The sequence below is a fragment of the Morchella sextelata genome (assembly GCF_020137385.1).
Source record: "Morchella sextelata strain SCLS chromosome Unknown scls_8, whole genome shotgun sequence".
Taxonomy (NCBI): Eukaryota; Fungi; Ascomycota; class Pezizomycetes; order Pezizales; family Morchellaceae; genus Morchella; species Morchella sextelata.
Window position 1 is genome coordinate 1,196,372 of NW_025408623.1, and position 25,488 is coordinate 1,221,859.

The 25,488-nt window shown below is 45.2% G+C and overlaps 6 protein-coding genes across 6 annotated transcripts; 4 read left to right on the forward strand and 2 right to left on the reverse strand.

Annotated features, from left to right (window-relative positions):
• Positions 1 to 577: 577 nt before the first annotated feature.
• Positions 578 to 2,300, forward strand: H6S33_012531 (uncharacterized protein; the record flags this gene model as incomplete). The annotated part of the gene is made up of 5 exons (XM_044843891.1): positions 578 to 766; positions 818 to 876; positions 941 to 1,347; positions 1,413 to 1,903; positions 1,956 to 2,300. The coding sequence occupies 5 exons, from the start codon at positions 578 to 580 to the stop codon at positions 2,298 to 2,300; spliced, it is 1,491 nt and encodes a 496-aa protein (XP_044695180.1).
• Positions 2,301 to 6,472: 4,172 nt separating this feature from the next.
• On the forward strand, positions 6,473 to 8,528 carry H6S33_012532 (uncharacterized protein; the record flags this gene model as incomplete). Its single annotated transcript, XM_044843893.1, has 8 exons — positions 6,473 to 6,620; positions 6,682 to 6,927; positions 6,979 to 7,056; positions 7,212 to 7,534; positions 7,591 to 7,696; positions 7,751 to 7,917; positions 7,981 to 8,039; positions 8,096 to 8,528. 8 exons carry the CDS (start codon positions 6,473 to 6,475, stop codon positions 8,526 to 8,528), a joined length of 1,560 nt encoding a protein of 519 aa, XP_044695181.1.
• Positions 8,529 to 9,275: 747 nt separating this feature from the next.
• Positions 9,276 to 10,034, forward strand: H6S33_012533 (uncharacterized protein; the record flags this gene model as incomplete). The annotated part of the gene is made up of 4 exons (XM_044843894.1): positions 9,276 to 9,505; positions 9,564 to 9,681; positions 9,749 to 9,838; positions 9,900 to 10,034. 4 exons carry the CDS (start codon positions 9,276 to 9,278, stop codon positions 10,032 to 10,034), a joined length of 573 nt encoding a protein of 190 aa, XP_044695182.1.
• A 565-nt stretch (positions 10,035 to 10,599) lies between these two features.
• H6S33_012534 (uncharacterized protein) lies at positions 10,600 to 12,100 on the reverse strand (the record flags this gene model as incomplete). Its single annotated transcript, XM_044843895.1, has 8 exons — positions 10,600 to 10,746; positions 10,815 to 10,965; positions 11,020 to 11,104; positions 11,167 to 11,544; positions 11,604 to 11,691; positions 11,750 to 11,860; positions 11,986 to 12,017; positions 12,088 to 12,100. The coding sequence occupies 8 exons, from the start codon at positions 12,098 to 12,100 to the stop codon at positions 10,600 to 10,602; spliced, it is 1,005 nt and encodes a 334-aa protein (XP_044695183.1).
• A 710-nt stretch (positions 12,101 to 12,810) lies between these two features.
• On the reverse strand, positions 12,811 to 13,717 carry H6S33_012535 (uncharacterized protein; the record flags this gene model as incomplete). The annotated part of the gene is made up of 7 exons (XM_044843896.1): positions 12,811 to 12,921; positions 12,988 to 13,003; positions 13,080 to 13,124; positions 13,201 to 13,291; positions 13,377 to 13,416; positions 13,492 to 13,515; positions 13,568 to 13,717. The coding sequence occupies 7 exons, from the start codon at positions 13,715 to 13,717 to the stop codon at positions 12,811 to 12,813; spliced, it is 477 nt and encodes a 158-aa protein (XP_044695184.1).
• A 1,307-nt stretch (positions 13,718 to 15,024) lies between these two features.
• On the forward strand, positions 15,025 to 15,852 carry H6S33_012536 (uncharacterized protein; the record flags this gene model as incomplete). Its single annotated transcript, XM_044843897.1, has 4 exons — positions 15,025 to 15,091; positions 15,206 to 15,317; positions 15,409 to 15,596; positions 15,827 to 15,852. 4 exons carry the CDS (start codon positions 15,025 to 15,027, stop codon positions 15,850 to 15,852), a joined length of 393 nt encoding a protein of 130 aa, XP_044695185.1.
• Positions 15,853 to 25,488: the final 9,636 nt, after the last annotated feature.

Sequence of the window (25,488 nt, forward strand, 5' to 3'; positions counted from 1 at the left end):
TTGTCGTCGTCCTCTTCGCAACCTTAGCAAGCCGAAGAGCCGTGAACCTCAAAGCGTAGAAAACGATGAAGACAGCTTACGCGGCGAACGACCCACCAATACTAGGATCCACCCACCCGGCATGGCTACAACACGTATCTATCTTATTCCACATCGTAGTTTGGTCGTCTTGCTCAAGTATCGCCTACCCTTGGGTTAGACAATGTGCATCAGGTGGCATTGCCACCCCCGTCAACCTGTATTTTATTGAAGAAAAAAACTCCTTTCGTTCTTTCTTTTTTGGCTCTCGATCCTCCGCATCACACCTAGCTATACATACATATTTAACTGACCTCCCCCCTTCACGACTCGTTCAAGATACAATTTCACTTTGGTGATTTATCTATAAGTCTGGGCGTGTTATCTTTTCAAGCCATTACAATCACCCCCTCCCCCCCAAACCTCATCCACATCTCACATACTCTCGTTATAAGATACACTCTGTTCCTGGACTCCCTGCCATTCGCTCCTTGCCTTGGTTGGCCTGTTCTAGTCCTTAAGGTCGACTCTCACAGCGGATAGATCATAGATATAGACGATGGGTTACACTGCATGGTTTTGTGCCACTTTGGCACTGCTTGACGGAGTGCTTGCTGTAAATTTGTCTCCACCCACTGGCTCTACTATACCACGCTCCTTTGGATTCGATAAGGTTAAAAAAAACCTGGACAATATCCCAAAATTGCGGAAAAGAGCAGACACAATTTTACAGCGCTTGGATAATATGGTATGCCCTCTTTAACGATAAAACGTCCTATATCTGACCGTTGTGTTTAAGGATTATTTATATTATGCAAATATTAGCATTGGTACACCGCCACAGCAATTACGTCTACAGTATGTTTTGTCGATCCTTCCCCGTTTCATTAAAAGTACAAGCATAAATAATAATTTATAATAGTATCGACACTGGTTCTTCGGATATTTGGGTTGAAAGTGCGGACTCTTCTCTGTGTATGCAATCAACCGATCCGTGTGGCTCTACCGGGACGTTTAACTATAACGACTCTTCAACATACTCAAAGATTGCAGATGACTTCAGCATTTCTTACGTCGATGGAGAATACGCGAAGGGTGACTACGGCAAAGACATATTTTATTTCGATGATGGTTCAAACGTTACGGGTCTTCAATTCGGAATTGGACTTAGTTCGAGCTCCAGCGAAGGAATCATGGGAATTGGTTTCAATCTCAATGAAGTCCAGGTCCAAAGATTGGGCAAGGCACCCTATAGGAATTTGGTTGATGTGATGGCCGATCAAGGACTTATCAAGTCTCGGGCCTACAGTCTCTGGCTTAATGATCTTGGTATGTAATATAAAATTTCGGGATGCAAGCCTAATCATGAGCAAAATGATTGACTAGGTTTCTAGATGCTACTACTGGGCAGATCCTCTTCGGGGGTGTGGATACGGCCAAATTTCACGGTTCCTTAACCACCCTCCCTATCGACAAAAGAGAGGGTGAAACTCAAGCCCGTGAGTTTGCGATCACGCTTACCTCTGTCACACTTGTCAATGATAACGCCGATTCCCTGACTATAACTAAAAGTGGCTTCGAAGTCGCTGCCCTCCTTGATACCGGATCTACATATACATATTTACCAACTGATCTTGCCGCCGCGCTGACGGATCAGGTTGGCGCTCAAACGGTTGAAAGTCTCGGATGTGCTATTGTGCCTTGTGATGTTAGAAGTTACAATGGTAGCATAACCTACGGATTTTCTGGAGCAAATATCACGGTGGCGTTGCGCGAGTTAATCGTCGATGCGTACGATAATGACGGAAACCTAGCCACATACACCGACGGCACACCTCTTTGCTATTTCGGTATATTGGATGCTGCTGGCGGTTCAAATGTTCTTGTGAGTATTCATCTGTGGACAAAACCAAAATTATTTTCTCTAAATCATGTAGGGCGATACTTTTCTCCGATCCGCCTATGTCGTTTACGACCTTGACAATGAAGAAATCAGCCTTGCCCAAACACTATACAACGTTACAGATAGTAACATTCTCGAAATTGGAACTGGGAATAATTCTGTTCCAGATGCAACCGGGGCCGCCAGTGCGGTGACGATACCCGCAACTGGTGAAAGCGATAGGTCAAACACAATACCATACGTCTCTGGATTCGTCACTAGGACAGCTACTGGAGTTACGGCTACAAGTACTTCAGGCAGTGTGCCTTCATTTAACCCATCGCGCTCTATTCCCGCTTTTATAACAGCCGGCTGTGCCCTTCTGATCTACATATTGTAGAATCGATCCTCTTTATTTTTTTATTTGCGCTCTTATTTTTTACATACGCTTGGGGGTTATCTTTGTCGGGAATTGGACGTGGTTGGATGCCCGTTCCTTTAGCTGTTTTATGGAGTTTATACACAGGATTTGGGGCGGCTGTCACTCATTATGGTAGATCTTTTGTACAAAGAATAGCCCGTTTGTTAATATTTGATTTAGACGGTTAGAACACGAAAGATGAATTGTTATGATAGGAATTAAATGTTCTTGATGAAATGAGGAACTAGGTTCCCAAAATATTTATGACCGGGCTTTACAGCCCCGTTTTGTGATTTACAAATCAGGTTTTCTTTTCTTCTTTTTCTTTTCTCCCTTTTTCTTTCTTTTTTCTTTTTTTTTTATTAAGCTCATCTCTCATTTGCGCAATTTATGGATCCACAAATCGTTCCAAAAATGGGTACTGTGGTAAGACGGAATTGTGTAAAGCCTCCGAATCAAATCGGAATCTCAAGTACCATTATAGTGTAGCAATATATAGCAATACTGTAGTCTCGTAATATTCTGCCAAATAAGGTAATGAATACATATACTAGTTGGTACTGTAGATTAAATAGATCCCTCCGTCTATTCCCGAGATTCACAACTTTTTGCCGAAGAAACGGCGTACCGTGGTGATACACAATTTTAACGATAAGTGGTATACCTATACCTTTTAGACCAATTTTGCGTGACAAGTGGGTCAGTTTTGCACCGCCGGCTAATATTGCTTCACGTTAGCTTCTGAATTTTATATGGTGAGCCACAAATCGCCACAAATCCTGAATATAGACGAAGGGATATATTTGTATGGACTATATAAACGGCAAACAGTGCACGTGGAAGCCATCCCGTAGATATTTTGAGGGTTTGTAGGCGTTCAAATGTGGTCTGCAGACCCCCCAGGAGGTATCTACAATATGAGATTTACTCACCTGGCAGTCTGCTTACTTCAAACATGTACATATGTATTTCCATACAACATAATGGAGATTTCTACTATGTAACTAGAGCTTGAACATAATTTCGATTTAAAGGCTTTGATTAACTGCCACGGATTTTTGGTGAGAATTAAGGACGGATATTTTGTGGAAAAAAATATATTTGTAAATATGCTTAGTACTAGTACTACAGTCTCGTATATATATATTTGTTCCAGAATTCTTATATTCCTATACATTAATATAATGGTGATTATCAAACCAAGCTGGTTTCATGATTCAGTTTCTTTGGTGATCCCGTATGTACTCAAGATGAAAAAGATTGGGTATGTAACCCTGGTCCACTGCTGCCTGATTCTCTAGATACATGTATACCCAGAAGTTTGTAAATGCGCAGACAAGCTGATAATTATGCAGTCTCTTACGCAGTACAAGTCAGAATACACTTTTTCAAAGCATCAAAAGCGAGGAGCATTCGGTTATCAAATCTAGAAAGTACGAAGTATCGTAATTATAATTATAATTATATCTTTGGCAGGTAGATACTGTTGCTCTCAGTTTTGATTAATAACTATGTATAGAGATCAATTCTATTGGTTTGTATGGAGTTCCGTTCATCAAATTTGTGGTGAAGCAATTGGCGACAGAACTGGTATTAACTGCATACAAATTAAGTATATTTCTCTAAATAATGGTGATAGTGTAGCTCTTAAGATCTTATGGACACTTTGGCGCACAAGCTTCCTCAAATCTTATTATCGGATGCTTCTATCATTGACCTTATATTTCATTTACTAGGTCATCACGTGTAGCTTTGTTATTCTATATTGGTGCTATCACTACCTATCCCAACGTTGCTAGTCTGCCTTGACGACTTCTTTTCGCAATTTTCGTTCCAGTGTGTGGATATATAAGGATGTTTGAAATTATTCTCGGAACATGCTAACCACAGCCGTCATGAGCCATCACTCGCGCTAGCGCTAGCGAAAGACGTACTACCGGCACAAAGTTTGTACTTGGCGTTCCTCTAGATGATCATGATCTGGCTGCTATTAATTCCCCTACATCATCAGGTTTAAAGAAATTATCTTCACACGTACGCGTTATACGCTTATCACCCACAATAACATCCTCTTTTCTCATACAGATATTTTGCTTATCCAGGATACATGATTCTAAACGCCGAGCACGAGGTGATAGTATATGCGGCTTATATGGCAGTCAAATATGGTTCATCAGGAAATATTAATGCACATTATACGTACTATTATAACAGTATATTATATAATCATGGATAGAAAATCATGATCATCGAGTGATGCCTTTCTTGTAGACCCTCTGGAAAGGTATCAACCGACGATTTTCTGATACCCTCCCTGATATATGGATGTACTCCAGAATACACATTTCTGATACATTTCCAGACACATTATGTCAGACGCATTTCTTATATTATGATTTGATATGTATGTTGATAATTATAAATAATAGCCAGCTACATGTACATGTACTCATTCACCTACCTAGGCCTTAGATACATGTAGTATAGTGGTGTAACTACATGTAGGAAGGTGGTCCATACATGTATGTTAGAAAATAGATTTAACCACACATATTTAGCTCACGATAGTTATATATAATTATAAGTATGTACATATGTATACTTTTCCTTTTATAATTAATTTCAGTAATAGAAGCAAATGTAACAAGGACATACATGTATGCAGGATCACATGTAGGTTATTTCTGGCGCGCTATATATATGAAGGAGAGTGAAAGTCATTAGACTCAGTGACTTTTAAATTTCCTCTTTGCTAGTTTTGGGTTTTCGGCCACTTGGGGAAACGGGGATCGAGTTGATCAATTGAGCCAATAGAAATCATAACAACTAAACGTCCCAGTACGTGCTTGGCTATCTCTTACGTATGTAGGAGGCGATAAATGCCCCCCCCCCCCAAATGTAATCTTAGCGGCCGTACCTAATGCAATTGATGCCTCATGTTTCTTCAGTCGTCTCCACATCTCCTGTTATATACACTGGTACTAATGTACCTACATCTATCTGTAGAGGTTTTAGATCCCTTGTGTTTTGGCACAATATATGCCGCATTCTTAGCAACCGGTCGCACATTACGGGATTGTCTTTGAAAATACTCTTCGAGTACATGTGGCTTGTAATTGAAGGAGCAACTTCAATGCCCTGTAGGACTACCTACATAACCGTTGAGAGTACATGTAATCACATCATGCGGTGCATGTATGTACATAAATACATACTTTACATGTACTCCAATGAAATGGAGGAGCCGATGTTTCGTGGGAGAAAATGATTTATCTGGATACACTCAGTTCTATGTCATTATCACTTTAATAGAGCACCCGCCAGGTGACGTACCGGTACCGTACATGTGATCCATCCCCAAGATTATATTGAGCTGGAGGATTATACCCATTCAAAAACTACGACTAGTAGGTACAATACACCAGTATAGTACATCCATTATATCCGCTCTTAGATTCAGACGGGCACTTTAGTCATTCTTATTCAGGTGATTCTAAACAGATAATAAATTTATATATCTACCGAGAGATATATAGGGAGTATATATTCGAATTCGGAAGCTTGCGTTCCTGGAAAAAACCGAGCTACCCGGCCCTACAACTAGGAACATGAGAAGTTTCTTTGATAGTCAGAGGTCCTCGAGCTATAAACAAGCTGATATAATGTAGATATTATACTATGAATCCGCTCTGACTATGGGTACGATTTTCTAGAAGTACATGTAGGTGCGCAGGGTACCAGATGCAGAAAGGTTGAGTACATGTAGTTGGGATGGGTTACCCTACATCGATCGATCAAGAACCCGGTCACAGTCGCGATAGGATACATGTAACTACATGTAGGGATGATACTATACCCTGCCCATATCGCACGTTCACTAACCCATCGAGAGAAAACGGATTGACTGTTGCATAACAGCCGAACCTTCTAAAGCCCGCCCACCACCACATCCTCCCCATCGCCGCTCCCCGTCCATCTCTAACGTCTCGGGACATTCGTCTATATGCCTTCGCATTCTCCCCTTCCCACCAACGTCTCTTCTTCTTGTTTGTAGCCCTAATTCGCGCGCTTTCAAACCTGTTTAGATATTCCCACAAGCATTTGTACTGTTCTACATCACTCGTCCGCCGTCCGCGTTTGGCTTGTAACAAATGTCCTCGTTCTCCCGTAATGATAACCAGCTTCTCATCAGGCATGTATCGAACTCTCTGATTGTTCGCCAGCTTCAGGCTGTCTTGAAAGCAGAGGGTCAGCCTGCAAGTGGTTTAAAGGCTATGCTGCAGAAGCGTCTGGTAGCATGTATGTCACCTCTTAGTTACCCTTGTCCGCCACTGTTCCTTCTTTCTAATTCTACCCAAAGATATTGAAAGCCTCATGAACGCCAACGACACCGCAGGCATCGACAGAGTTAAGCAACTCATCTATCGTTCAGATTCGCCTACACCTAACAGGAGCGCAGCCTCCCCGGCAAGCTTCCCTTCATCCAACGGTTACGGTTCACCTCCTGTGGTCAATATGGGGTCAGGACACTATCCCGCCTCCGCTGCCGCAACCGCGGTGCCTCAGCCGTATCCTCCCCAAAATAGTTCAAGTTGCGCTCCTACCCGTTAGTTGTTCTTGGCCTTGACGCAATTACACTAACTTGAACCTTCTATAGATATTACTCGGATACATTTCAAAGAGAGCCCTTTTTACACCGTTTTAAAGGCACTTAGCACTATCGAACAATGCCCAGGTACGAGGGGTGGACCTTTTTTACTCTTATCTTATTTCTTTTTTTCTCTTCTTCCTTTATTTACTTCTTTTTTCTTCCCTCCATATAATATATATATTTATATACTATAATCCTTTCCCTTTAGGACAAGAGTAAAGTATTAACATGTAAATTAGTGATGAACACTCATCGCAACACCGTTACAGCCATAGTTAACTTACCCCCCGCGGATATGCAACAGCTCACAGATAAATCTTACCGTTGTATGGTATATTGCGCAGCTGTTGATGGCATAACTCCTTTTACGAAAGATACAGAAATAACTTTTCCGCATCAAGTTGAACTTCGTGTAAACAACGAGCAAATCTCAGGGCTTAATCTTCGCGGGCTAAAAAACAAACCTGGATCTACAAGGCCTGCTGACATCACCGACTACATATTGAACAAGAAGGCATTATATCGTAATGAAGTTACTCTTACTTATGCTCTTACCCAAAAAGTGAGTGTCAAATTTTTGTGCCTAGTTTACGGCTAAGACTAACTTATCTCCCCCAGAAGTTTGCGTTTGTAGTAAACCTTGTACAGCAAGAATCCGTTGATCAACTTGTTGAGAAACTTCGCGTTGGAGCATTTATTGCAAAAGAAACTGTCATTGCTGACAGTGAGTATTCTGTTTCCCCAGCTGGTATTTACTCTGATACGAACGGCACTGTAGTGGTCAAAAAGAACGAAGATTCCGACCTTGTAGCCACAGCTAGTATTATGTCTTTAAAATGTCCACTGTCCACACTTCGCATCAATCTTCCTGTTCGCAGTACATTCTGCAACCATATCCAATGTTTTGATGGTACATCCTTTTTGCAATTGCAGCAGCAAGCTCCGGTAATTTTTCCTTCTCTTTCTTGATGTCAACATTTTGTCTAGATAGATAGCTAACAGTAACAGACATGGAGCTGTCCAACTTGTAACAAAAGTATCGGATGGAAGAGTCTTGTGGTTGATCAGTATGTCCCCTATATTGCCTTCTTTTTTATTTTACAAAGGTTGCTAATTCTTCAAGATATTTCCTCAACATCTTGAATAACACACCAAAAGCTGTGGAATCAGTAACAATTGACGTTGATGGACGATGGTCCATTGCTGCGACGGCGACAAATTCGCCAATGCCTGACTCTGATGATGATAATTACGGCGATGAGATCATTGAGATATTAGATAGTCGTGTCACAAAGATCAAGGATGAAGCAGCCCCTTCATCTGTTTCGCCTATTGCTCAATCGTCTGGGGAAGCGTCACCACTGACCAGAAGTGGCAGCGGCAAACGGCCAATTTCTCACGTTATTGATCTTACGCAGAGCGATGACGATGACGAACAGCTGCACCCCTCAAAACGGACAACCTCGTTCATGGCACCCGCGAGCATCAATTCTGGCAATGGGAGACTTCCAGGAGTTCCATATTATGATTCGTTGCCAGGGCTCGACAGCCGGTGATATGCAGCTCAATGTTCTCAATCCTACTCTCAATTAATAGTAACTTTACTATATCCTAGTCTTCATTTAGCCGATGCACCTCTGGTCCTTGCTTGACGGGTCTGAGGCCATCACTTGCCCCTCCTTTACTCTCTCTCTCTCTCTCTCTCTCTCTAAACCTTAAACCGTTAGTCTTATGTTAACTTTTTTTCTCGCGGGTATCGGTGTTGTTTTTACCAAGGGTTTTTTTTTTTTTTTTTTTTTTTTTTTAAGAATTCTATTATGCGGAGTAATGGTTTTGTGCTTTTTTCGTGAGCTTATTTCAGTTCGAATGAATAGTCTACTGGGTCAAGAGGGCTTAAGTGTACGTAAAATGCCTCAGATCTTTTGTGCTAGCCCAAACATGTACCTACAGTAATTATATCCTATCATCTAGCTTAGGGAATTTGGTTCTATTTGGGTATCACGTGACAAATGATGATGCAGGTAAAAGTGGCTTGAAATCCCCTGTTCAGCCACATGGGGGCTACAACTGAACTCTGGAGCTGCAATCTCATTGAAAACACCACGCTCAACGCTTAAACGCTATACAAGCATCCTTTCCCGTGGGAGATGCACTGCTGTCCCTCCCGTATTCCCAACGACTGACGATCTATACATTCCTAATAAGGGACATTGATTCCTCCGATCCATCAACGCTCTTGCCATTCCCACCCACTCCCGCCTGTTACCTTGGGGACATCCGAATTTCTACTGGAAAGAGGAATAATGTCTTTCGATGCGCCGTTGCCCCCATACAACGCATCCGACCCACATGCCTCTTTTCTAAACTCGACGTGCTTAGACCTCTTACTCATCGAGATTGTCCCATTGGCGCACCGCCTAGCGAATGAGTTGAGCGTGACGAATGAGCCGCTGGATGATGAAGAAGAGAGGGAGGCCATGTTTTACCGCCTTGAGTCGTTAGGGTATCGGGTTGGACAAGGGCTCGTGGAGAGGTTTGTTCGGAAGCTGGGAGCTGGTTCGTTCTTGCAACACTAACAAAAGAATGTATAGGTTTTCGAGAGACCGGACCAGAATGGTTGATACACTCGATGTTATAAAATTCATCTGTAAAGACCTGTGGACTATCGTTTTTAGGAAGCAGATCGACAACTTAAAGACAAATCACCGTGTAAGCTACCCATCAGTGTATAGAGCTTTTATCTGGAGGTGAGGGGTGTTGACAAAACGGGGTATAGGGTGTTTATGTATTAACCGACAATACTTTCCGTCCTTTTGCACGGATGAGCTCAGAGGCTGGCGGAAATGCTGTTGCCAGAGCTCAACCTGTAAGTATAACTATACATCTATCGTTCCTCCTTATTTTGAGCTAATCATGAGTGAATGTAGTTCCTATGGTTCCCTTGTGGTATTGTTAGAGGAGCGCTGGCGAATATGGGAGTGAATGCGAGTGTTCAGGCAGAAACAACAGAACTTCCGGCTGCGACGTTCAAGATAGAGACAATATCTAAATCCGCGGTGTGAGTTTCCGGGATATCGCTTTAATGGTGTTTCTACTCTTTCACCCAGCTACAAGCAAACGGTGGTTTATAAAATTGATATATCCTCGGCGTGAATTTGAGATAATCCTACATTTTTTTTTTTTTATTTTTTTTTTGTTCATTGGGCAGACTGGAGAAGAACGGTCTGGGAGTTTGGGGGAGTTCGTCAAATTCAAGATTAGTACCGATCAAGTTCACCTTATATCGGTCACAAAAAACTGATCCGATTGATCTTGCTGAAAATACGCATGTCCGTTTCCTGGGTATATACTATGCAACAAACAAGCCTTAAAAAAGGGTTTCTATCTCAGAATCCTCCCATAGCAGTGATCCTTTTATACCTGGGTCTCAATTGAAGGGGTATAAAGGAAATCCAAGTATACACGAACGACAGTTGGCGACGCTGAATTCTAACCCCAGTTGTTTTTTTCTCTTTGTTTTCTTTTTAAATAGTCGGTAAAAATATTTATCTACAAATACATCATGAAGCCGATTGTTAGCTTCACACCTAAGCATAACGAGTGATAGGAAAGAGCTTTTATCAGGGTTTACAACTTTGCAGGCTCAGCCGCTCTCGCGAACTCGACACCCTTATCAATGTTTCCCTTGAGTCCCTTGATTGCAACCTCGAGAAGCTTCTTCTCGTTATCGTTGATCTGGGGGATGGGGTTTGTCGCCTTGACGGCACCTTGGGGCTATTCAATAGTTAGTATGTCATCCCAACGGCATTATTTTCATTAATAAAAGGGTGGGTAATTCGTACTCCGAGCTCAACAGGGACAGCGAAGAAGTCGATGCCACCGCCAAGGGACTTGCTGACTTCATCACCACCAGAGACACCAGGTAGGTAGACAAAAGTGGGTTCAACAATGCCCTTCTCGCCCTTGAGGGCCTTGATCACCGATTCAGCGAATCTATTTTCAAGTAAGTTAGCTTAGAAGTCAACCATTCAGCTAGATGTCATGCACCTGAACCCAGCAAACGCCATCGACAGGGTGGCTGAACCACCACCGTTCTTAGCCGCAACGACCTCGTCACCTCCGAACTGGATACCTGAAAAACCAGATTGTCAGATGAAAGGCCTGAAAAAATAAGATGCCAGGCGGGTAACTTACGGTGGACAAGTCCATCCAATTTATCAGCGGGAATGTCGCAAGGAGGTTTGGCCAAGCTCAATAAAGGAACAATAGTCTCTCCACTGTGACCACCAATGACGGGTACTACGATCTTGCGCGAGTCCTTCTCCCCAGTGATCTGAGCGGTAAAGGTTGAAGCACGAACAACATCAAGAGTAGTTACACCGAAGAGACGGGAGGGGTCAAAGACCTTGTGGGCCTTGAGGATCTCTGCGGCAATGGGCACAGTTGAGTTGACAGGGTTGGAAATAATCAGAATGAAAGCCTTGGGGCAGAATTTTGCAATGCCGGTGACAAGGTCACGGACAATTCCGGCGTTGATCTTGAAGAGATCATCGCGAGTCATTCCAGGCTTGCCTATCAGTAGTTAATATTTAATGCCCATGAAGCCTGTTAACATAGATGACCAAACTTACGGGGGATTCCAGCAGGAATAACGACGATGTCGGCACCAGTGAGAGTCTTCTCGAGGCCATTATCGGCAGGGAGATATCCAGTTATTTGCTAAATATCGATGTAAGCTCAACTATTACAGTACAATATGGATAAAAGAGGTACCTACTGCGGGGGAAGAGATGTGGGAGAGATCGGCAGCAACACCAGGGGTGTTGACGACATCGTATAGTGACAATTCGTCAATGAGGGGGCTAGCCTTGAGGAGGAGGGACAGAGGCTATGGTTATAGGACCTCGTTAGCATGACTGAGCTCTTCCATTTTGTTTGTTTTGTTTTGTTTCCGTTCTCATCACAAATCTAGAGAGTATGCGAAAATAAATCCTCAAGAGGTGCTTTGTTTACCTGTCCGATTCCACCGGAAGCACCAAGAACAACTATTACATCCTGTGTTAGCAAGAATAATAACGACTAAACCAAATAAAGGAGTCCTCATAGGCTTCTTACCAGCTTTGACCATTTTGATTACGGTGTCGGGATAATAAGGAGGAGGAAATAAAGTCGTAGTGTCAAGTAATGAAGTTCCAAGTAATCTCTTAAGTAGTGGACGAGTGAGTGAAGATTAGAGAGAACTTTGAAAGGGGATGAGCAGGATCAATTGATGTTTTATGTATTTGGTGGGGTCATGGTGGGGTTGGGTTGACGTTGCAAATCCCGCAGCAGCGGGGGTCCCGGCTACATACGAACACATGCACTCCTCATCGAGTCCTTCATCTTCATCGTAGCCAGATGTACCCCACGCTGTGGATTTCACACTTACATCTCCCTACATCCCTACCTTTCGCAAAAACGATTCACGTATTGGATTCTACAAATTCGCCGGCCGAAGCTCCGCCTCGGATAATTGCGGGGATGTCTACCGCGGGCCGAACTACGGTCGCACAAGCATTGTACCGAGTGGTTCGCTCGGAGAAAATCGTGAGAAAAGCCATTTACTACAATTCCATGCGCTTAACCTCTTTGCCTTACACGTGGGTTACTCCAGAGTTATTTTTGCTTCTCAAATCGGATAGATGGCTTAGTGCCTGATAGCTGGGCAATTATTCCAGTACCGTATGCAGACGAAAAGAAAAAGAAAAGAAAAAAGTAAAGTTTTTCATTTATTTTCACTACAGGAGAAAAAAAAATGCTTAGAGACCCCCACTCTCCATACAAAACCGTTTATTTTATCTAAGCCTTCTCGGCGGCGGCCTTGGCCTTGACACCTCTCGGCTTGCTGGCAGGGGTGGGCTTGACGGGTCTCTGCGACCTCATGATGGCACTGGCACGAGCAACAGCCTCCTGTTTCGGTTGTTAGGATCGGCTATCGGGTAAGTACGGGAGTTAAGGGAAACAGGAATAACATGCCTGGCGGAGGTCGGGTCTAATTGAAGTGAAAACATCAAGTCAGCAAGCCATCCGAAAGATACCGAATATCAAATATCAGAATCATAACTTACCGGTAGTACTTCTTAGCGACACGGTTGACAATCGCAACGTAGGTCCTTGAGTGATCGATTTGTCAGCTAACCCAACCTATCATTGGCCCTCCCCCGGTCAATCATTTCTCCGTAAACCTACTTGCGCTGGGACTTGTTCTTTGAGAACGCGGTGGTGTCGTAGAGGGAGGCGGGCTTTGAGCCGTACTTCTCGTGGCTCTTCTTGGTGATCACTGTGGTCCATGTTAGTGGCTTATATCGTGAGGTACCCCCCCCCCCCCCCTCTCTTTCTTCCTCCATTTCAGAACTTAAACATACAAGTGACACCGCCATTCTCGTTAGCCTGAACGCCAACAGCCTATCCACAGAAAATCACTCGTTAATTAATAGCCCTGATTAGTGCACAGAGCACGTGATGTAGAGAAATTCCAACCTTCTCATTGACAAGCCCGGAGTACTATTACTAAGTCAGCAATCGACTCGAGGGCCTATCTATCTCGGAAAAATACCTTGCGAGAGTGCTTGTTGGTCAAGTTCAAAGGCTCCTTGGAGAAGATGGCCCGCTCATTTCCAACACCACGCTTGACGATGTAGGAGGAGTTGTTCCTGGTGATGGCCCACAAAAGGTCAGAGGAGACATTGACGACAACGTTCGACATTGTGAAGTTTGGTGATTTGTGTGATGTGGGAGGGTTCCTGTGGGAGCTATGTATTTAGTAAACCCCTTTTAATTAAGCTTTCATTCTTTTTGAGGTACATCTCCTCCATCCAATATCTCCAAAACCCTAAAACTCCAAAACTCCCAGACTCTTCAATATTTCGCCCAAAAGAGCGAAACACAAAGGCACAAAATTCCAGCAGAACTAGACTCGAATGACGACGGGATTGAGAATGGCATTACTGACCTAAAAAGCGATATTGACGGCGTCGAAATGGTGGGTGGTCTTTGTAATGTTGGGGGGGTGAAACTTTTGGTCAACTGGCGTAACGGTTTGGGTTTGTGGGCAATCCGTGACGGTAACCAGGGTTTCCGACGACCTAGCCCCAAGCCCCAAACCCCATGCATCAGCCGCCCTACGACTTTATCAGGCCAGGGTTCTTTTGACGATTGACGTTCTAGAAAGCAAGAATCATCGCTTCCCGTCACCCCTGTGGCCAGACTCTCGTCTCTATTTCTAGACGCTAGTCAAGTCTGGAATGAACCCTTTCTGTTTGCAGATGCCTCTCCCTTTTCTGGCATGCAGCGTTCTGTAAGTTACACAAGTTACCGCCAGACTTAGACAATAGGCTTTGTTTACCGCACTGACTCCTGCACCTAAGCCGCATGACTTACATGACGACGCCTACTTTTAATCACCCCCGGCCAATCCGCCTACGATCCACCAAGCTCCCGGGCGCGCGCGAAACACACACCACTCCTCCATCTTACTATGTGGAGTAACCTGTAACCGTACCCAGTGATTTCTAAAACACCGCCACAGCCAAGTAAAGGCACCCCAAACATCCCCCGTCATGCGTTTCTATTTCCATTGACGGTTCCGGATCAACCGCCTGGCGTTAAGTTCTTGATGATCCTTTCCTCCCCAAAACTGTTCCTCCTTTGCAAACCAAGATCTCTATCAGCTCTTTTCCACTTTGGCAGTGAAAAAACGCCAAACAGCACATCCATTTCCCTTTTGTCACATCCTAAAACTGCCGCTCTGCTAGATTCCACTCATTCCTTGTTTTCTTTTGTCTCGCCTTTCCCCCTCCGCTTACCCCCCGCATATCGATTCCTCTCCACACAGCTACCTACATCTGCATACAGCTACCCCGAGCCTAGAAACCCGTTCGTTCCAAAGAAAGGGCTTCTCCCTAAAGCCATACCGAGAAAGAACATACAAGTCTAAACTTGGAATCAATAGTAAAAAATAAGGTGCAGGTAAACCACAACATACATAACATCCGCACACCCCCCCCTCTCGTCATGGCCATCTTGACAGACAACTACATCCTCTGGTCGTGGGCCATCTTCTTAATGGTGATCTCAACCGGTATGTCGTCGCCGCCTCCATCCCCCGTTCGTTCTGCGCAACAATATTCAATGCAATCGCAGCCTAACTCTTCTTCTGCTTCCCCTTCTGCTTCTCCCCCTGCGTCACCAATAGGCCTCTATATTACTCGTTCTCGTTGGTTACCGTTTCTCTCAAATATCATTCCCGAGAATGCATACCACCGTCTAAGCTCGTCGTTTGAGGGCGATATCGAGGCCGGATTGAGGTAAGCGATAGCTCTGGACAGCTAGCTAGCTATACTAGCTCCCAATGCCGCGTCTTGATGATATTCAGAAGTTGATACTAATTCTATGTAGTTCCGATGCCTTCAGTCTCGCCGGCAATGTCCAGGACGGCGATTCGCGTGCCGGTCTAGACGTCGCCTCCAAGAAAGAAATCCTCAAAATCATGAGGAGCCAGAAAGTCAACTTTGATGAAGCCCGCCAGCTATACATGGTGCAAAAGCTCGCAAAGAATGGAATAGCTCCTGACGGCAGGCCCATGGGTAAGCACCACACAAAACTCTTTATTTTTGCCAAAAATAGAATTACACGAGGTTTGAGGTTTCGGGCAATTTGGACAGAAATGGTTGGGTCATGCAACCAGTAAGACATGCAGAAATCGGATCCGCTTTCTGTCCAAATTCCCGGCCCTCTTCTCTGTCCAATTCGTGCGATTCTAGCTAGGCATTTCAGTTGGTATATCTCAGAGCATGGCTAACAAGTTCTCTTTTAGATCCCCGAGCTGTGTTTTTCTCGTAGGGATATTCAAATCGCATATTTGCCGCATACGTCTAGCTTAGCTATACCCCCTGTTTCATCGGATTATTCGACTCTATCATATCTGGTTTTCTTTTGTGTTTTTCTGTTTTTGTTTTTTTCTTTTCAATCCGCTCTGTACCGAAGAGGGATGGTGTTTGGATTAGGGCGGCCTGGAATTGGGTTGGAGTTTTTACTTTGGTTGTAATTTTGGGGGTTTATACTGGTGGGTTGGTTGGGTTGGGCTGGGCTGGGGTTGCATTACCACACCTCTCCCGGAGCGCCCTGCGATATATCGTTGCACTACTCGTGCAATGGTTCCGGGAGTGGTATTTGTGCCAAAAAGGGGATATAAAAAAAGGATCAAAAAACCAAACAAAAAAAAAAAAAAAAAACGGGATACCCTGATGGCAGCTCTTGTTGTTATGGGTAGCTTGCAAGGGCACTGCCAATAACGACTACAGCAGACTGCCAAGATTCAATGGCTAGGCGCTAGAGGATTCAATTTACTCGGGAGATCTCTATACTTTTTTTTTCATTTTTGATTACTGCATTTTTCTTTTGTGAATTTTCCGAAGAGGGGATTGAGGCTTTCCCTTTGTTGTTATTTCTTGTCGCCTCTCCACCGGCCAGACAATCATTTGTTAGCATTTTTCTTTACAATTTCTTTTATTCATCTGCATCATCATCATTATACCATATTACCCCCTTAGTTACCAAGCTATACACTCTCTCTGTACTATTTTCCTTTATCTCTCTGCATGTACTCTACTATCTATCTGCATACCGGGCGGCCCCTTCTGAGGCCTGTCCCTGGTGGTCTGGTCTGGTTGACCGGACGTTATCTGGATCTAATTTATATTCACCATCGATCGGACAGACCATCTCAATCTCCCCCGCACCGGCACATGTAGTCCAGATGAACAGAAACAGCCGGACCTCCACGGTCATGGCCACGGCCACGGTCACGGTCACGGTCGATGTCGGGGGTTGATCAGGGGGGCAGGCAGGTGGGCAGATAAAATCTATAGAAATCAACCCACCCATCCATGACATGTCAAGACTTTCCCTTTCCCCTTTTTTCTTACTCCCGGGGCGCCGGTACCTTTATAAGGCCACCCTTTACCCTCGTTCTACCCCGGGTACAAAACGTCGAGGGGGGCGAGGGGGACGTCTACCGACGTTTCAGAGCGTCGCTGGAAGGGTTTCAGACAGAAATCAAGGTTAAGCTTTCGTCTCGGTAAGACTAGGCAGAGTAGACAGAGCAAGCGAAGGCAACGGTTGCTGCGTGTGGTTTGTTTCGCCGCGAGCGTGCAGGTATGGTGCAATACGTGCCCACATGTATCAGGCAGCACGCAGGTGGCGGTAGGCCGTTAGTCGTGGCTCACCGGTAACGTGACCCTCACCGGAGGGGACGCGGGGGGTGATTGGTCGGGCGATAAGGCGAGAAAGAGGGGTTGAGTGTTGTGCTTATGGGCTGCGGTTGTAGTTGTGGTCGTGGATTACGGGGTGGTGCGTGGTGCGTGGTGTGGTGTGGTTACAGCCTTCGTGTCGTGGGCTGGCCAATGATCGAGATGACGGGTTTTCGTGGTGGGGTCTTGGCGGGGCGGTGTCAACATGGGCGGGCGGGCGTATGTTATGGCTTGGGTGGGTTACGTGTGTGCACACTCGGAGACGTCGAGTGGCTGCTGGCTCATCGGGTCTTGCACCCGAACCCGAACTCGGGGTTTGCGGCGAGTGAGATCGTGTGATGCTATTGCGGGTAACGACGTATCGACACAATTAGAGACTTTCTGTTCTTGAGTCACTCTTTCAAGCTTTCTGCCTACATGGGCTTCGTCGTCGTCCGCTGCGCGCATACTCGGTCTCGCCTGGCACGCCTGCCTCTGCGCTGCGTCGACCATCAACACTCCTACCTCTCGCCCATCACTCACCCGCTACATACATGTACTCGCTCTCTAGATCTCCGTGCACCGGTATATCAAGCCCTGGCCGACAGACGTGAATGCGCGCGAGAGACCCGGAGCTTCATACGGCAGCGAACGCAATGTTGCAGACCCTACAACCCGCCGACCGACCACCGACTGACCGGACCGTCCGCAGCTGCTGGCTCGACCCGCACCTGCGCATAAATTTTACCGCGCAGTGTGTCCATCCGCCGGCTTATAGAGTAGCGCATATACTGGAAGTCTCTCCCGGCCCGGCCTTTCGACATAGACCTCTCGGCGTCGCCGGGCGTGGTGTAGAGGAGCTCCTCTACTTTTATACTGGCCGGTTTTTATTTTCAGTATGCACTAGCTCTTAACGTTTTGGTATGATATAGTAGAGTAGGCGGGAAAGTGAAGGAGTTTGAATGACTGTATGTTGGTGCCCGGAATCATGAGATATCACTCGGAGTATCTCGCCGGCTTCTTACACTTCGTCGGGGGTATCTAACTAGGGCTAGAGGCTTTAGGTTGTTGTTCGTAGGTGAGAATGAGTTGAATATTTTATAAGGCTTTGTTTGCATTGCCCATTTCGCGCGCTGGGCCGGGGTTGAAGACTATTCGTGATATGTGCGAACAGATCTCCAACCAAGCTCTGCGCTTCTTTCCGCAGACACCCGTATATGTAGCTATACTATGTGTGTGCAGATAGTTACAAAGTAACCGCACGTATAGACGGGCCAGAATCCACAAACACACTTAAAGTTTACCAGCTGGTCAGGGCCATATATATAAATTTACCTCAACCCAGTCTCTCTATGCCCAGCCCCAGGCTCTCCCTTTCTTCTATTCCTGTTCCTGCGCCCCCACTTTCCCTACCTCTCAGCTTCACTTTCTTTCAATATTACCACAGAGGGTGGATTTGTGGATTCGAGATAGCTGGACTAGTACTGATGTGAATTGCAGTCATGAAGTATCACTCGGTGTCTTCAACGCTTGATATCCCGCCTTCCTCATATCCTCTTTGTTTGTTACGGGCTGCGGATATTGTGTGGATATTTGGCCCTTGATAACAAAATAGCCTAGTAATGAGCTGGGCTTTAATTCTGTATTTCGTCATATATATTGTCTAAGGAAAGGCTACCTTAGGTCCACCGCTTGGTTGCCGTCTCACTCGAAAGTCTCGGTCCTGTTTTTCTTTTTTCTTTTTTCTTTCTTTTTTTTTTTGCATACGATGCCTACACATAGTACAAAGCAAGATATTTGGTACTGGCGTAGCTGCTGGCACCTTTATGTCTGGATCTATAAACACTGTGCTAAAGCGAGGACTTGAGGCTAGACCTGTCACTTTCCTACTATCCATGTTTTCTGGGGGGTTCAGGATAGCGTAATATACGAACCACATCAACTATTTCTCCAAAACAGCCTTACCCACGAGTATAAACATACCTCAACGACTCCCTCCGAGCTCCGATGGCCCTGTAGCCGCTCAACAAGAGTAAGAAAGATCACAGCCTATTTTTTACGAGTTTCGGGTACACATAAACTAAAATTAAAGTATCCCAGTCTACTCCTATGAGAGAACTAATATTATTAGAGAAGATAATGGGTCATCGATCAGAGCCTTCTGTGAGCATCGCGCTGAAGCCACGAGCTCGCACTCAGCCATGCGATTACAGCTGATATCCCCGTTTATAAGAGGCCTCGTGCGCAGTAATGGGCACGAGATACCCCGAGGTATAACCCCAAGTGATATCGATGTATCTCGATGAACAGCGCCCCCCACTCTGTCAAGAATATTGGAGATAATTGCATGCCCTCCTAACTCAGCCCTGATGGTAGGAGCATAACTAATACTGTTAAAGAGGTCTTCAAATTTCTTACGCCATGAATGTTGCAATATATATGTCACCGTACCCACCCACAGCCAAAGACTTGAGGCCGACCTCCTTCGAGGCGGAAGAAACTCAATATATCCCATTATTCTCCCCCTCAATGTGCTTCTCCAACCGCAATACTACGGCGATCAAGGACAATGAAAATTCCATATGATGGGTTTAGGTAAGGTAGATTTAGCGTCATGATGTATCACTCGCTTGCCAAGAAGAAACTTCTCTTGGAAGGGTGAGGAAAAGGAGTGTGGCCGAGGCCTTAAACCCTTAAGGCTCTGTCTGGAGAAATGGCAGCGTTGCAACCGCAATCCCCATCAATTGTATTTTGGGTGGTACAGATTGGGATCAGACCAGATTGTGGTTTGGGGGATCCAAACAGTCACCTTGGATGGAGTTTTATAGATGGTTGTGGTGTGGATTTTAGTGGGGCGTACCCGTTACAACGCAGATACAATTTGAAGTAAATAGAGAAAAGGTAGAACTTACTAAATCATGATCCCCGAGCCCATTGGCCCATAGTGTACCCAAACAGTCAAAAATCTGCCAAATCCCAATCGTGTCAAATTGTGACCAGGATTGTGGTGTGGGGCGTTGCACCATGATTTGGGCGGCTTCCAGACGGAGCCTAAAAACCATCCTCACGAAAGCCGCCTATCCCAGGTGAGTTTCTTGACGAGCCTATCAGCCACTTCAACTGATCATCATACTTTTCACTCTCGGCCCATCACCCACCCTGGTAACACCATTCCTACAAAGAGCTTCCTCACACAAAATCTAGTTTCATATATGCAACCACGCTGCTACAGATCAATGGTTTACGGAAAAGATAGAAAGATACCCACATAGGGATCGCTGTTCAAACTTTTTGAATCCTCCCCATTCCGTCCCGAGATTTCGACCCCCGCTATCTCCGTTATATGGACCAAACTTTCTATAGTGAAGCGAAGAGCGAGCGTACCTACACTCTTTTTCACAGCCAGGACAGCAGGAGAGGAAGGAAAGAGAGGGAGTTGGTACCTGCCTGTGGTGGGGCAATCACCAAGGACAATCGGTATCCGCATGGCCCGAGCTTAGAACCATCAATGGATCGCCTAACTGGTTCAAATTATGATTCACGGTGCATTGTTCGACAAGGTAGGTCCCGAACAAGGCGAAAGGCGCGGGATTGAAGGATGATTTCCCTCCCCTCTGAGAGTTAACGAGACGGGGGCAACAATCCAAGCCAGCAACAATCAGGACTCATCCAAAAATTGATATACTTCATCCCCCCCGGGGATACAAGTATATTTACGGGACTAGCTGTGAAGTGATACTATCTTGAATGACTGATCATTGTATTACTATTCATCATGATTCTCCGAGAGGAGGAGAGACCTTCCTCTCTTATCCATCCTAGCTAATCCTGACACAATACAACTGCCAAGCCCCTCACTTCTGTCCTTTCCCAATCCGACCACGACTCAGCCCGACCGGCTCTTGGCTAACTACACGAACACCATATTCTCTAATACCACTACTGCAAGCTGATATAGACAGCTCAAGGACCTCAGCCTCTATTTCGGCCTCGAGAGTTCTGTGTTCAACGTGGTTATATACCACGTTCTTCTACTAACATGGTCAAGAAAGCTTTAACTATCTTAAGAGCTGATCCGTCCCATACATGGGGGATAATATCTTCTGAATTGGCCACTTATCGACTTAGGAAGCCTGCTCTGCTCGACTTGTGGCATTACATCTGGTCGCAATAAAACTCGGGCTTCTCAGAAAATTTAAAAATCAGATAACAACTCTACTGATAGATCAGGCCAAGTACTCAAATCTACATTTCTAGAAAGCCCGACTCATCACCACGGCTCTGCCAGAGCATTATGTTCGAGCTGTGAGCTCGAGTGGACTCAGCTCGTCGACTACGGTACCCCAGATGGGACAGTATTAAAGACCGTAACTTCAGTCACAGAAAGTCTTTTTCTCGCGTTTGGTCGATAACCCTCCTGATCGTCATTGGCACGACTGTTCACTATTCCCATTTGCCACAATCATGGATTGTGGTGAGGTATTAATGGGTCAAGGACATACACACACCCCAGCTATGGCTCTGGCGGTTCGGGCTGGATATACCATTTTCGATTTCAAGCCAACGCCGAACGGGTATTACAGCAGTTTAAACTTACTAGAGGAATCTCGAGGCGCAGTAATATAGGGAGAGGTACAGTTTAGGACCTGCCTTGAAGGCCTACCCCCAAGACCTACTTCCAAGGACGAGAAAACACAGTATATATACATACACTACCTTGTTTCGATATTTCTCCTAGACTATACGAGAATTAGCACCGCCGCCGTTAGAGTTTACAAAGAGCCGGAGAGCTCCCGCCGTAACAAGAACTCCCCGCCCTGCTATACTCAAGTATAGAGAGAATAATAGGACGAGCTATTCAATGAAGATTCCCATCAGAATCAAACTACTCCGCAGAGGAGTCGTTGAATTTCCCTTTAGATACGAGTCATTCAATCATGAAACGTCACTCGGCTTTTATCACAGCTCACCTGACCTGGTCGCTGAAGCGCGTCCTTGCATGACCCATTCCTGGTGCAACCTTGTGTTGTTTCCAGTTTGTCCGCACAGCATAATTACCGCGATTATCCATCTTTCGATACCTAGGTTATGTTAGGTTATATATATCGAATCACTTCTGGGTTTCGCAACTCAAGTTCAACTTGTAGCTTATCAAAAGTTGAGGGCGCGTTTAGGGATATCTTATATCAAGCGTCAGCGAGTACATATTGTATTCGCACTGGTAGTGATGCATTCCGCGGGTGGCATCATATATACTTGAAAGCGTGTATCAATCAAATAAGCCGATCACCACACATCAGCCACAAACACCCATACACTCATACTTATGGAGGTACTTCCGTGAGTCCCGTCCATAGGACTGTGACTTGATTAAAGAGGTCTAGACCATGCATGACTATAAAATCCATACCAACTTTTACGTAGCTTGCTCACTCACAGGCCATCACTCGGCACGGACCTCCAAACATTCTTTCTTCGATTGATTCAAAACTTACTGATAGATCGACAGACCAATGACGTAGCCTTTAGCTATCTACCACACCATCAATTTCGAACATGAAAATTCATCAATATCGATGATTTCATATGCAGGCATGCGCAATACAACTCCGGGGTCAAACATAACCAATTCATGACGACCAGTGTCAGTTTATATGCTCCGTTGATATATATTACATGCAAGGGACGCTGAGGAGAAGTAAGCCTCGTATCAAGCCTCTGCGCGTGCTTCTTAGAAAACAGGAGGTGTTAGCATGGGGTAATCACATGCTGGACTAAGTCATGAATCGCTATTGGCAGGAGACCAATTCCCTTTGTAGATACCATAGGCCGCCAAGGTCAGCATAAGCACTAGTGGCCGTGTAACAGTCCAGAAGAGAGGGGTTGACTCCAAAGTTTGTGAAACTCGCTCAAGATATTCGTGGGCTAGGGTTCTGCACGTGGACATCACCTAGGTTTACCCGATAATCAATAAGTTCATTGTTGACATTGGAATAATGCTCCATAGGTACATCCTTATACATCTAGGATCTACTCTAGAAGTCCAAGGTTAAGTACTCTCACCCAAGGCCACCCAACTCCTACTCTGTATAGTAGTTGATCCGCCCCCCACCTAATTAAATCTCATCCTGTAACGGTTCCGCACCTTTTACGCCTTCGTTGGCAGATAAACGACGCGAATCACTACCCCTCTACAGTGCCTTCATTCCCCAAGTGCCTTCTCGACGCGGTATGAATGCGGATATAAAGACCAAGAAAACCTGTAGACCAGGCCAAGTTTCAATAACGAATCAACATTGGTTAACCAGTCTTGAGGTGAGAGGATTGGTGATTTAGGTAATCATATACAGAACGGCAACGACATCTCCTGAAGCTAGCCTGGGTTCCTATTTCATCACATCAATCGCGCTTTCTCAACGCAGTGAAGATATCCAGTGTCCTCATTAGACCTAACCTCAGTATTCTTATTGATGCCGTGGTGGTCATGGTCGCGGCACATCTGTAAAGGATACAGAGCACAGAAGAAGCACAATACTGTTCATCTTCACGGTATGTCAAGGTGAACTTCGGCGAGTGGATCTTGATCAGACCCATCCCCCCGACACAATTCTCAACTCGGTCCCCATCTGTGCCGATATATATCCCATGATCAGTCAGTCAATCGGCATCGGCATACCTCATACTGGTTACGTTCTTGCAGTTTGAGCGGCGAGCGTCGATACCAATCATACGTATACATTAACGTGAATAAAATTATAGCGCACGAAAGGGGGGATGAGGATGGCTTGCCTCTTAGGGCTACTGAGACAATAGTTAAAATAACACCCCGCAATGGCGTCGGGAACACAAAACTGGAAAGCTGGAACACTGTGGCGTGCATTAGAAATGCTTTAAACCCGTTGATGGTTTGTGCGAGAGACACGGGTCGGCCACAGGAATGCTGATGATCGACCGTGACCCATAAGCGTGGGCTGGCATTCAGGAGCCAAGAGTCATATCCACCACTCCCTGAGACCTGCCCGTAACCACGCCTCTTTGACTCTCATGTGGAACACGTAACCTGCAACAGACAATTCTGAGCTTGGACCAAGACAGACTAAGAAACGAGTTTGAAACTAGCTTGCAAGATGCAACATCCCTTTCGGAGCTGAACTCCTCTGCCCAATAAAGAATGGCTAAATGATCTCGTTTACAGCTATTGCGGGGTGGAGGTGGAGGCGGACCTGGGGGCGTGTTTAAGGAACGCATGGGCATTGGGGAGGTAATAGGACTGCGGTGTTGTTGCAATAGGGGGTTGTCCCCCGGTTACTTACAAATATGTTAGGATGACTACTAGCGTAAGGACCCTCTATCCCCGCGAAGAACCTGGATAGTGTGTATCAATATGTAATTGGAAATATACTGTCGGAAGGGAGACTTATCTTTTCGGTGAGAGTTAAGTACATACACACACACACTCCAAGTTCGGATGGCCACCTCTGTAGGCCGTCGTTGAATAGAGATGTGGAAATAGGTGGAGATAAGGTGTGCGCGCTTTGTGCGTCAACTTCGGATATTTACCTTGGCAAGAGGAACGACAGCGGTGAAAAGTGCAAATATCAGAATCTCTCCGAACGCCAGCATGAACTTTGGGAAAACGCGGGAAGTAACTGAAGACACATGATTTCCTCCTAATTAATTTCATTCACTAACTGTACAGCTGTGTGGCCTAATTCTAAATACCGCTTGCATATTTTATATATTCTACATGTTATATTAAATACCCATACGTACTAGGTAGGTACTTGTACATACATACATGTACTTAACTCACCATATCCATGGTACGAGCTATATGATTTGCAATTATATCATTACCTTCTTCGCCTTGTACCCCTGCTGAACTACGGCCGAGTGATCTCACATGATTGATCCCTGTCTTCCGGATAAGATTCATCCAAGCCAAACCTCGCATGGAGACCCTGCATACATGTAATGTGTTACCAAGAATAAGCTTTCTTATCTTTTGTTTTAAACGACGACGACAGATGTTTGTGCCGGAGTAGTCTGACTTCATGTATATATCTAGATCGTGTAGCCTATCATTGAGCTCATTCGTCAGTTCTTAGATCATTAGCCTCTTTATCTTCGTCAACGCCGCCCTAGTCGTCTTGGTGATATGCAAATTTTCATAACTTCCTTTTCTTTCTACTTTCTTCTTTCTCGAGTCCCTTGTTAATACACCTTTCCTCCTCGGCCCCTTACCCCA